The following is a 13,596-nucleotide window of genomic DNA, read 5'->3' as shown; positions in this document are numbered from 1 at the left end:
CTTGGTAAGGTTTCTTTCTCTGATGTGGGTACTGCGTTGCTTTAGGCGCGGCTGCGTTTTTTCCCACCCCTCATGTCTACACTGCTCTGGGACGTCCCCATTAGTGAAGATTATGAAGTGGCGGCGACTGTCGGAGGACGTAAGAGAAAACTGAATTTTTATAAAATCTTACCTGTAAAATTCCTTTCTCTGAGTCCTCCGACAGTCGCCGCCCCCGCCCCTCTTTTGGGGTTTGTTTATGTACTCTACTGCTATGCTACTGAAACTGAGTTGAGAATGCAGGAAGCAGGGAGGTATTGAATGAGGGGACCACCCCCTAGGGGTGTGATATGCTAAAAGCTTTGATATTAACAAATCTTGTTGCCTAGCTACTCCTGCAGAGCAAAGGTCAATAACCCCCATTAGTGAAGATTATGAAGTGGCGGTGACTGTCGGAGGACTCAGAGAAAGGAATTTTACAGGTAAGATTTTACAAAAATTCCGTTATTCAGGGGGGCCTTTCAGACTTTATCAGGGTTTTAAAACTAAACTCCAGCTTTCCCTTCAATTTTGCACAGTTGTAAAGCCTCCTATACTGAAATAGCTTGCTCTGATTTCACTGCACAATGCAAGCTTCTCACAATGTGCATTAGAAGCTGCAGCAAGTCAGACAGATCCCTTCTCATTTCCTATCAGGAGGATGTCCAGCATTATCTAGCCCTTTCCATCCTAGCTTGATTGTCTCTGGTCCACCCCTTTTATTCATTGGACTTCATTTCTTTCAATCATGGGGGCTCAGCATGATCTGTGTGATTTGTAAAACAAAAAAATAATAAATGCACATTTTTTTTCCTGCAAAAATATCTGCATGTATTTATTTATTTTTCAGGTAAGTCTTGCCTAGTCCAGGTGGCCTTTCAGACATAAGTAGGCTTTTAGGCTACGTTCACACCGGTGGGGTTGCCGGCCCCGTTCACTATGACAGGTTGCTGGCGGCCCTAGCTATTCACAGCTCTCTGCACAGCCAGCATTTACCTACAGTGATCGCTGATGGTCGAGCGCAAAGTGTGCAGAGCTGGCTGTGCAGAGCCGCGAATAGCTAAGGCCACCAGCGACCTGTTGTTACAGTGAACAGCGCAGCGGCTGCACCTAGAGAGCTGCAGCAGGAACTACTGCTACAATTCACACAGGCCTTAATCGCTGGTGTAAATGTAGCCTTAATGTTTTCTGCCATTCATTGAATTCAATCATTGAATGGATAATAACGTCAATGCAGCAAGGGCAGTGTTGTCAGCTTACTACAGGAAGATAGAAGCTGACTGGGTTTCTAGCACACCATTGGGTATTTTTCTGTACTTGCAGCATTTTTAAGGGATAAAACACAGGAAATGTGCTTGCAGTGCACAGATGTACGGAATTTTTTGTCTTGTTCAAACATACATTTTAATTGTAACATTTTTCACATCAGGATAAAAGAAAAAGTAAACTGCAGAAGGAGATTAAACAAGGCACAGACCATGAATACGGCACCCTGAACTTCCAGGTGACCGGGCACAACATGCTCTACGTAGAAAGATTTGCGCGGTATATTCATAAATTATTTAACCAGATGTCCGTCACTGTGGAGGAGAGGTGAGTCACTCTGTCACCACTGAAAGCTCACATAGAGAGAAATTACATAGGTATCCACCATCTCTATACATGTGTGGGGATCCAAACTGTGTAACACTTATAGATATTCATTTTCACCATCTCTGTACACGTGTTGGGTTCAAATTTGAGACTTTTATAGATATTCATGATCCCAACTCTGTACGGGTGTCAGATCCACTTTGTATTTTATTTAGATATCCATGATAACATCTCTGTATAGGTGTCCGAATTACTTTTTTATCTTATTTAGATATCCATGATAACATCTCTGTATAGGTGTCCGAATTACTTTTGTATCTTATTTAGATATCCGTGCTCATCATCTCTTTATGGATGTCAGAATTACATTGGTGATTATGGAAATCTAAGTAAGATACAAACGTAATTCTGACATCATAAAAGACAAGGGGGTGCAGATACTGGAACCGATACCCCTGCAGTGCAGCCAGAGGAAGAAAAATAAAGTAGTCACAAGTGTCAGCAATAAGGCACGACTGCTGGCCCTCCTGCTTGGCTGGTGCCTGGGCCCCTCTTTTGAACTGATGAGGCCCGGGGCTGGCTGTACTGCCTTATCAGCAGCCCTGTTGGTGTAGTTGACCTCTGACCTTGTAGTTGAGGATCTGTTTTAGTTGTAAAAGCAAAAAAAGTGTCTGCCACTTGAGTAACGAAACCGGCGCCCCCTCTATGATGAAAGGATAAAACACATGGGGCTCCCAGGATGGGAGCTCAAAGTATACAGTCACACAAGCAATAGCCACAAAGAAGCGCTGAATGGACCCACCAGATGGGGAATGATGGCAGCAACAAATGTCATAGATGGTAGAAGACACCATGTAATTGAAAAAGCATTAAGGAGTTTATTGGGGACAAATCCATAAATATGCATGCATGATATAAGGCAGTGGTAAGCCCTGTGCAAGTACCCCAGACCTGTGTTATGAAACCCAAATGGGTAAAAGTCTCACAGGATGGTTCCCATCTGACAAGCTGCTGAATAGATAAGACCAGCCAGGACGGTGCAGTAGTGCAGGCGGCCATGTTGTGTTTTCAAGCCATAGAGTGGTGGTGAATGAGGGTCACAGAGAAAAACAGGGAAGATCCCGTGGTGCCAGGTGGAAGAAAGGCAGGAGAGGTACAGACGGGTGGTGTCGCCGGAGAAACAGAGAGAGCCCGCTTGCGGCGGATGCACAACACAAAAGCAACTTGGACGTGACATCAGACCCTCAGGTAAAAGCCGACAAAGCAAGGCTTGAGCCGCCGGTGGTAGGCGGCTGGATCCGCTGGTGGAACGCAGATGAGAAAGGGAGGCAGGTGACTTAAGAAAGGGCTACGCCCGAAACGCGTTTTCAGGACAACCCTGCCTCCCCTTCTCATCCGCCTTCCACCAGCAGATCCAGTCTCCTACCACCGGCGGCTCAAGCCTTACTTTAGACGGCTACTCCCTGAGGGTCTGATGTCATGTCCAGGTTGCTTTCCCGTTGTGCACCCGCCGCGAGCGGGGCTCTCTCGGTTTCTCCGGCGACCCCACCGATCTGTACCTCTCCTGCCTTTCATCCACCTGGCAACACGGGATCTTCTCCGTGACCCGCCGGGACCCTCCTTCACCACCACTCTACGGCTTGGAACACGACACGGTCTCCTGCACTACTGTACCGTCCTGGCTGGTCTTGTCTATTCCAGCAGCTTGTCAGATGGGAACCATCCTGTGAGTCCTTTTACCCATTTGGGTTTCATAACACAGGTCTGGGGTACTTGCACAGGGCTTACCACTGCCTTATATCATGGATGCATATTTATGGATTTATCCCCAATAAACTCCTTTAATTATTTTTCAATTACACAGTGTCTTCTACCATTTATGACATTTGTTGCTGCCATCACTCCCCATCTGGTGGGTCCATTCAGCGCTTCTTTGTGGCTATTGCTTGTGTGACTGCCTGTTTTTGTTGTGCAGCCATAAGTCCACCCCAGACTCACTCACTGGTTTCCAGGACTGTGTCTCTTCCCCCTTCCCCCACCAATACAATATTTCTGGTTGGCTTTCAGCTGAGTAAGGGCCCACTCACACTAAATCGGACAGCTGCCGCACAGTTAAATCCTAGCAGTTTACCTGTCCAGCAGCTGTCCATTCCTGTTGCAGTGAGTTGGCAGTAGGGTGCGGTGTGGTGAACAATTCAGGGCATCACACAAGTTTCTTTTTTTTTAACAGATTTTATATCTACTGTAAGTGTACAAAAGTGACACTTTGTTTATATTGCTGGACAGCAGCGCGATTCGCTGCACTGCTGTACAGTGGCACACAATCCTGTCCAATGCACTGTAATAAGATTCAGCATATCTGCATTTTATCACAGATCACTGCAGCACAGCTCCATGCTGCATTTCAGTGTGAAAAAGATGCATTGAAAACAATTGTTGTGACTGGCATTTTACAGTGTATGAAAACACCGGTAACCACACCAGTGTGAATTCTGCCTAGGGCCAGTTGGGCTACAGAATGGGTAGTCTTCCCATTGGGAAATGTGACTGCAATTGGTATTGGAGTTCCCTGTAAAGTGGATCTAAATTTTAAAGTATAAAACATTAACAGGAAAAGTTATATGGCTGAAGATTTTTTTTTTGGAACTTTCGACATACCAGCTCCGTGTACAATGAGTAGAGCCGGGCATGAGAATGATTTATGTCCTGTGCACGGGATTAACATCAGTGACCGACCAATGTCTTAGTATGCTGTGCATTTTTGCACATCATGGGAGGAGATGGGGATATCATGCAGATACAGTCACAGTTAGGATGAAAAAAGACACAAGTCCATCTAGTTCAACCAATAAAAATTAAATCCTACGATCCCATATACACAATCCTATACCCGCAGTTGATCCAGAGGAAGGCGAAAACCCCCCAGCAAAGCATGATCCAATTTGCTACAGCAGGGGAAAAAAATTCCTTCCTGACCCCCCGAGAGGCAATCGGATATTCCCTGGATCAACTTTACCTATAAATATTAGTACCCATTTATATTATGTACACCCAGGAAATAATCCAGGCCTTTTTTTTTTTAAAGCAATCTACTGAGCTGGCCAGAACCACCTCTGGAGGGAGTCTATTCCACAATGATGAACTTTTCTTAGAAAGGAACGCTGTGACAGGTTCTCTTGAAGAAACCAAACCTCCTCCCACTGCTAAAGCCACTTGGTGAATAATTGGTGCTTCAGGGGTTTAAGCAAGTTGTGAACTCCTGCCAAGGTGCAGTGCTCGGGCCTGACCGGCCAATTGCAGGCTTCAAAAGCAGTCACCTGCTGGGGAAGGAGGATTTAACCTTTGATAAATGGGGGGAGGCCTAGTTCTTACAAGAGACCTTGGTGGTCACTTTACCTTGAATAGACAAAGTGACAGTCTCTTTAAAATGGAAAACCCCTTTTAACAGAACTTCTTTACCTTCCTTTTCTGTACATCTCAGATGTTATTTTATTGTATCTCCGCAGCATACAGAGGCAGATTACCTGAAAAGATTCAAAGTTCGGCCAGATGTGGAAAAGATGAAAGCTGCCATTAATTGAGACCCTACTAATGGAGATGACTGGAGAATCCGAGAACCACCAATGAACCTCTCTGGATACACCGGGCAACTGAAAATCTGCCGAGCAGCTGGGAAATGGAGAAATTGGTCCAGGCTAGTACCAGTGTGTGTGATGTTGGGCACTGGTCAGAGCTGGTACAGGATGGGATGAAGGTTATGGATGACAGTCATTTTTTTTATTTTATACAATACTTGTAATATTTAAAAATAAAAGTGAATAACTTGAAAGAAATTGATCTGTTTAACTAGAATGCGACCCACAACACCTCGTCATAACACTTAGAATTTAAAGCTGAACTCCAGTCTGGTTTTTTATTTTTACCCATACTTTCTGTCCCTATGTACAAACCCGATTCCAAAAAAGTTGGGACACTGTACAAATTGTGAATAAAAACAGAATGCAATGATGTGGAAGTTTCAAATTTCAATATTTTATTCAGAATACAACATAGATGACATATCAAATGTTTAAACTGAGAAAATGTATAATTTTAAGGGAAAAATAAGTTGATTTTAAACTTCATGGCATCAACACATCTCAAAAAAAGTTGGGACAAGGCCATGTTTACCACTGTGTGGCCTCCCCTCTTCTTTTTATAACAGTCTGCCAACGTCTGGGGGCTGAGGAGACAAGTTGGTCAAGTTTAGGAATAGGAATGTTGTCCCATTCTTGTCTAATACAGGCTTCTAGTTGCTCAACTGTCTTAGATCTTCTTTGTCGCATCTTCCTCTTTATGATGCGCCAAATGTTTTCTATGGGTGAAAGATCTGGACTGCAGGCTGGCCATTTCAGTACACAGATCCTTCTTCTACGCAGCCATGATGTTGTAATTGATGCAGTATGTGGTCTGCCATTGTCATGTTGGAAAATGCAAGGTCTTCCCTGAAAGAGACAACGTCTGGATGGGAGCATATGTTGTTCTAGAACTTGGATATACCTTTCAGCATTGATGGTGCCTTTCCAGATGTGTAAGTTGCCCATGCCACACGCACTCATGCCACCCCATACCATCAGAGATGCAGGCTTCTGAACTGAGAGCTGATAACAACTTGGGTTGTCCTTGTCGTCTTTAGTCCGGATGACATGGCGTCCCAGTTTTCCAAAAAGAACTTCAAATTTTGATTCGTCTGACCACAGAACAGTTTTCCACTTCGCCACAGTCCATTGTAAATGAGCCTTGGCCCAGAGAAAACGCCTGCGCTTCTGGATCATGTTTAGATATGGCTTCTTTTTTGTCCTATAGCGTTTTAGCTGGCGACGGTGAATGGCACGGTGGATTGTGTTCACCGACAATGTTTTCTGGAAGTATTCCTGAGACCATATTGTGATTTCCATTACAGTAGCATTCCTGTATGTGATACAGTGCCGTCTAAGGGCCCGAAAATCACCGCCATCCAGTATGGTTTTCCAGCCTTGACCCTTACCCACAGAGATTGTTCCAAATTCTCTGAATCTTTGGATGATATTATGTACTGTAGATGATGATAACTTAATTTTTCTGAGAAACTCCTTTCTGATATTGCTCCACTATTTTTTGCCTCGGCATTGGGGGAATTGGTGATCCTCTGCCCATCTTGACTTCTGAGGGACACTGCCACTCTGAGAGGCTCTTTTTATACCCAATCATGTTGCCAATTGACCTAATAAGTTAAAAATTGGTCCTCCAGCTGTTCCTTATGTGTACATTTACCTTTTCCGGCCTCTTATTGCTACCTGTCCCAACTTTTTTGGAATGTGTAGCTCTCATGAAATCCAAAATGAGCCAATATTTGGCATGACATTTCAAAATGTTTCACTTTCAACATTTGATATGTTATCTATATTATATTGTGAATAAAATCGAAGTTTATGAGATTTGTAAATTAGTCCATTCCTTTTTTACTCACAATTTGTACAGTGTCCCAACTTTTTTGGAATCGGCTTTGTACATTGCAAACGTTTTTTTTTTTTTTTTTAACCACTTCTGGACCAGAAGGATTTGCCCCCTTAATGACCAGGCCATATTTTGCGATTCGGCACTGCGTTACTTTAATGGACAATTGCGCGGTCGTGCGACGCTGTACCCAAATAAAACTGATGTTCTTTTTTTCCCCACAAACAGAGCTTTCTTTTTATGATATTTGATCACCTGTACGATTTTTATTTTTTGCGCTATAAACAAAAAAATAGCGACAATTCTGAAAAAAAACAATAATTTTCCCTTTCTGCTATATAACATTCCCAAAAAAAAAATTGTTTTCTGCTACATATTTTTGGTAAAAAAATTTGCAATAAGCGTATTTTGATTGGTTTGCGCAAAAGTTATCGTGTCTACTAACTACGTGAAAGATTTATGTCATTTTCTTATTGTTTTTTTTTTTTGTACTAGTAATGGCGGCAATCTGCGATTTTTAGCGGGACTGCGACATTGCGGCGGACAGATCGGACCCCTAACTGACATTTTTGACACTTTTGGGGGGACCAGTGACATTACTACAGTAATCAGTGCTAAAAATATGCACTGTTACTATAATGATGACACTGGCAGGGAAGGGGTTAACCCTGTGGGTGATCAAGGGGTTCAATGTGAGCCTAGGGGAGTGATTCTAACTGTATGGGGGCATGGCTTGTGAAATGATCAGAGACCTGTGATCTTACATAGAAGGATCACAGGCACGCTGTGATCATTCCAGAGAGAATAACGGTCAGTTGTGTTTACAACAGCTGACGGTTCTTCTCTCTCAGCGGGGAGGGATTGCGGGTGGCAGGTGGCAATCGGAGCCGCCTGCCTCGTGCATCGGAGTCCCCGCTGCTGAGTGGGGGCGGAAGAGCTGCAGGCGCGTGATGGTTTGCGCAGGAGGGGCTGCCTGCCGCAGTAAAACTGCGGTGGGCGGTTCAACGTGTTTGTTTTTTTAAAAGCAACCTAGTTTCTGTGTCATTTATTTTGGTTGAATGACGTCTGTGGTGTCATCTCTTTGATTTAGAATCTGCAACTATACCCGGTCATTTGGGGGGGGCAGTATTAGTGCAGCATTGGGCTCACTTCCTGTCTCTGGAAGACAGGAAGTGAGGTCACATCCTGTCTGCAATAACAAACTACAATTCCTATCATGCAATAGGAATTGAAACTAATAAAGGGTGAGAATGAGGGTTATATTGGGGGCAGGTTGTTGGCTCATCTGTAGTGCAGATAAGTCCAGGCCTGTCAGTCAAAGTGTGAGGTAGTGGTATTTGGGACAGACCAGGAGTCTCCTGGCCTGTCAATCAAACATTGCTATGCCAGTGGTTGGTCAAGCCAGGAGTCTGAGCTGCCCCGGCCCTCGCACTACAGCAAGCAGTGACTAAATCACATTGCAGCTTACTGTACAGGGCAATACACAGAGGATCCTACAAGACCAGTGGGCAGGGGAAGTTGCAGGCATAACGGCCACAAAATGACCCCTTAAGCCCCGTACACACGTACCGATCGTCGGCATACAAACGTTCGTCTTTTCTCCCCGGGATGTCGGTGTCTGTTGAAAAGTGCAAAGACTGCCCAAGAATTTTGTCCGCCGACTACAGCCGACTGCAGAAGTGATGTCATGTAATGGTTAACTTTCCCTGTGTTTTTTCTTTTCTGAGCATGCCCAGTCTTGCAAATCTGCGGTCTGTCGGCAGAATTCTGTACTGACTGGCGAACAATCGTCCGTTCTGGTGTCGGCATACAAAAATTTAAATGCTTGCAAGAAAGACTCTTGTCCACAGAATGTGCGCAGACAGCTGTCGGAGGCACCATACTAACAAGCATACAATCGGCAGATCTTTCGTCCGCCGACGTTTGTATGCCGACGATCGGTACGTCGGCATACAAATCGGTACTTTATTCTTCAGAATTCAGGTTGGGTTTTATCAGTGGGTGGATGGCTGAATTAAAAAATTAAAAACATATTGTTTGAAGTAGAACTATAGGTAAAATGTTTTTTTTTTTTTTCATTTTGGATAGAGTAAGGGAGGGTTATAACCCCTGTCAAATTTCTTTTTTTTTTATCACCATCTGTGTCCCATTGTGAAGATTTCCCTTCACTTCCTTTCCCATAGCCAAACAGGAAGTGAGAGGAATTTCATGCAAATTAAGGGCATTCATTAGGGACACCCAGGTCACCAGAATTATTGTCTCTCCATTGGAAGACATCCCTTCTATTTCCGTTATGGGGACAACCCAAAATTTGGGATTTTCTTTTACTTTCAGTGATAATAGTAAACAGGACATACAGAGAGGGTGAATCTCCTTAATGGGAACTCAGACAGCAGTAAAAACTGACAGAGGTTCTAACCCCTCTCCACTCTACCCAAAACTAAAAAAAAAAATAAAAGCCTTTAGTTATACTTTAAAGGTAGGAAATAACCATATGAGATAAAAATTCTGCCTGGAGTTCAGTTTTAAAGCAAAGCTACACTCTGGTTTTCTATGAATGGATGGTCACACATCCATTCATCATCTTTTCCATCCTGCTGTGCACTGGATGATGGGAGAAGTCAGGTGGAGCCAGCAAATCTTTCGCAGTAATCCATAGTTACATAGTTTGTGAGGTTGAAAAAAGACGTCAGTCAGACGTCAGTTCAACCTATGATGTGTGTGTGTGTGTGTTTGCTGTTAACCGTACATTGTATACCCCTGTATGTTATACATTGTATACCCCTGTATGTTGTACATTGTATACCCCTGTATGTTGTACATTGTATACCCCTGTATGTTGTACATTGTATACCCCTGTATGTTGTACATTGTATACCCCTGTATGTTGTGGTCTTTAAGGTGCCCATCTAATAGTTTTTTTAAACTATCGATGCTCCCTGCTGATACGACTGCTTGTGGAAGAGAATTCCACATCCTTACTGCTCTGACAGTGAAGAACCCCCTGCTTATTTTAAGGTTAATCCGCCTTTCCTCTAGTTTTAGTGAGTGGCCCCGTGTCTTGTTTTCAATGATTTTTATTAAAAATTTTACAAAATGCACATTGAAATCAGTTCAAAATAACAGCGAGCAGTGGTACATCAGTATCAAACAACAGCCAACACGCCCCTAGGAGGCCAACACAGTAACAAAGTTAAGGTCTATAGCCTAAGTAACAGAAAATCAATAACCATAAGGTACCATGAAAGACCGTTCCTATGGATAGATAGGTACTGCTAACCCAGATATTTGGCACCTCTCTATGCAAACCCCAGGGCTAGTTGCAAAATATTGACCCTGCAGACTTCTGCCCTAGCCTGAAGCCGGGAACAGAAGTAACAAAGATGCTGTGTGACGTTACCACTGAAAACCTAATGTAAGCAGTGGTAAGAAACAGTATAGAGAGAGAAATGGAAAAGAAAGTCTAGAGAGGAAAGGAAGAAAAGATAAGAGAAGAAGGAAGAAGTGGAATCGGACCCAACCCCGCACCCGCCCCCAGACCCACCCGAATCCCTCAGGCACCCCCCGTGAGGTAGTTAATCCACGATTCCCATACCTTGTCAAACCTGCGCATTCTATCCTCCAATTTAGCTGATAAACGCTCGTTCACCATGATCCAGTTCAGTTTGTGCCTAAGCTGCGTCCGTAAGCCATTCAAATTTGAAGGAATGCCTCAGTGTCTCCACTGTGCGACCATCCAGGGAAATGTTTAGTGCCTGGGATTTCGCTTGATTAGTATGCAACCCCGAGATATGTGTGAAAGTATCCAGCAACGCAAACAAGTTGCGTAAGGTCGTGATAGGGGAAGAGACAATGGCTAAAAGATCGTCCGCAAAAAGGACGCACTTGTGCTCGACGCCCCCGCATACGACCCCCCGAACGTCCTGTGAAGCTCAAATTTTGATGGCCAATGGTTCTAGTGCTAAAACAAAAAGGAGAGGGGACAAGGGGCAGCCCTGACGAGTGCCTCTGCAAATAGGGATAGAGTCCGAAGAATAACCCCTCAACCTAAGCACAGCCCTGGGTGTACTATATAGGGCCCATAACAAAGTAAGAAAGGGAGTGCCAAAGCCATAGCGGGCCAACATGTCGAAGTCCCACGACAGGGAATCCAAAGCCTTATGGATATCTAATTAAAGGAGCATGCCCCTGCGATGGCTCCCCCCTGTCCCAATCTGATTGAATAGCCGTGATGATGTCCACGACCCGTCTGGTCTGATCCGAGGTCTGACGTCCAGGGACAAACCCAGCCTGGTCGGGATGTATATAGCGGGCCAGAAAGGAGCTAAGCCTAGTGGCCATAATTTTTGCCAATATTTTCAGATCGGAGTTAATCAATGAGGTTGGGCGGTAGTTTTCGCATATACTATGATCCTTGCCCGGCTTGGGTAGGACATGAATATAAGCCTTGTTCTCCTGAGGCGGAAGGGACTCTCCGTCGCATAGGGCATTAAAAAAAAAACGCATAGATGCGGGGATAGGACTTCCTGAAACTTGCGATAATATGCCCCGGAAAACCCGTCAGGCCCAGGGGCCTTGGTGGGATGTAATCCCTTAATCGCCTGTATTACCTCCGATTCTGTGATCCGTTCGTTCATGAGATCTACGTGGGACTGTAACAGTGACGGCAGATTCAGGTCAGCAAAAAAAGGAGTCGGCCATTCCCCGATTGTAAGTCGCTGGAGCCCGGTAAAGTTTAGTATAGAACCTCGTGAATTCAGATGTAAGCAGGGTAGGATTACCGTAATCTGGGTAGGGCAGCCGTGAAGGGGTGAGGGGCCAGTTTCCTCGCTAACAGAGTGGTAGGCCTATTTCCCATGGCATAATATCTATGACGGGACCATCGAAGGTATTTCTCCTCTTGGGTCGTGAGATTAAAATTCAGCGCTAGCCTGGCAGCATCAATTTTGTGTCTAATATCTACGTGTGGGTGTGTCTGTTGCTCAAGGAGTAGTGCACTCAGTGTTTGTTCCTGCGCTTTTATCAGTGTATCAGTCTAGCCGCAATCTGGATCAATTTACCGCAAATTGTAGCTTTATGGGCCGCCCAGGTAATGGTTGGGGACGTATCACCCGGCCTGTTTTCCTGGAAAAACTGTTTAATATCTCGTTCAATCTCCCTCAGGACCTCAGGATCATTTAGTAAAGCAGCGTTAAGCCGCCACGGAGAAGGACCTGGAGTGGACCATAAAGCCGAAAACTGCACTAATACCGGCGAATGATCGGACCAGGAAGTTGCCAGAATCCGCGCCGAGCACACGCACGGGGCAAGGGCGGAGCTGGCAAACACGTGATCTATGCGAGAGTAGGTACCATGGACATGAGAAAAATGCGTGTAGTCTCTCTGAGTCGGATTATATTCCCTCCACAGGTCCAGCTAATCCCAGTTGTGAAGAAGTCGGACCAATTTGGGACCGCTCTTCGGTACATGCCTATACCTGGGCACGCCCAGGACGGACTTGTCCAGTGTGTTCTCTAGAGGGAGGTTGCTATCGCCCCCTAGGATCACCCTGCCCTGTGCTTTGGGAAGCAATGTGCGCATCATATCCTGAAAAAATGCTATCTGACCTGTGTTATGGGTATAATAAGTGATAAAAGAGACCAGCTGATCATGGACAAGGCCCACCACCATGAGGTACCGACCCTCTCTATCCCGAACACCGTGACCGGAGTAAATTGGACCCCACGAGAAAAACAGATAGCTACTCCCCGCTTCTTGTCCTGACCCGAGGATAGATAAAATTGAGGATAATGAGCCGAGAGATATCTAGGCGCTGAAGTTTTGGAGAAATGCGTTTCCTGCAACAGCAAAATGTCTGCTTTCTGACGTTTGTATTGCAGGAAGGCCTTGGTGCACTTAAGTGGAGAATTAAAGCCCTGCAAATTATGTGATATCAGTGTCAATCTAGAGGAACCCGGAGATGACATGGTGGTTTGGCAGAGCACTCTTACCTGGTCGCAGTGTAGTAAGTCCCAGCATGGCAAAATTAAACATCCCGCCATCCGGGGAGTCCAGGAGCAGCAGCACGGGGCTAGCACGCGGAGCCTGGGTCCAAGAGAAGGAAAAAGAAAGTTAGAGAAAGAATAGGAGAAGGCAGGAGGATTTACCCCCCATACCGAAAAGGCACTAATGCAATATACAATAGAAAGTGCTTGGGAATTGTGTTCCCCCAGTTCCCAAACCTGGGGCATGTGTCGTGAGGTTGCCCCATCACAAGAGGAGGGCAAGTTCACAGGAGTAGCACACGCTAACATCCCGGTCAACAATCCGAGAAACACTTAAAGGCAGGGAGTCAGGAGGGGCTCACCCCCCAGGACCACCCGAGTCCCTGAGATATGTGTTACAACCAGGAGGCCCAGTTGCCCCCGCAACCAAAACCCTGGTAGGCAGGGCCTGCGACCGGTCCTCCAACTGCAAAAGGAAGTGGAACTAATGAAACAAGCAACATGGGAACCATCAGCAATAGAACCT

General features: G+C 45.2%; 1 protein-coding gene across 1 annotated transcript in view; it reads left to right on the top strand.

Moving 5' to 3' along the window:
• Positions 1-13,212, top strand: part of LOC309548277 (large ribosomal subunit protein mL48-like) — a gene marked incomplete at its 3' end in the record, with an annotated part of 34,242 nt that extends 21,030 nt beyond the window's left edge. Inside the window, exons 4-5 of the mRNA XM_082248223.1 lie at positions 1,448-1,611; positions 12,966-13,212. Coding sequence (XP_082104349.1) covers positions 1,448-1,611; positions 12,966-13,212 — 411 coding nt within the window. The remainder of the gene's footprint in view (positions 1-1,447; positions 1,612-12,965) is intronic.
• Positions 13,213-13,596: the final 384 nt, after the last annotated feature.

Source organism: Pelophylax lessonae, assembly GCF_965119305.1.
Source record: "Pelophylax lessonae genome assembly, chromosome: 2".
Classification (NCBI taxonomy): domain Eukaryota; kingdom Metazoa; phylum Chordata; class Amphibia; order Anura; family Ranidae; genus Pelophylax; species Pelophylax lessonae.
The sequence above is the reverse complement of the archived record's forward strand: the minus strand, read 5'-3'. Positions and strand labels throughout refer to the sequence as shown.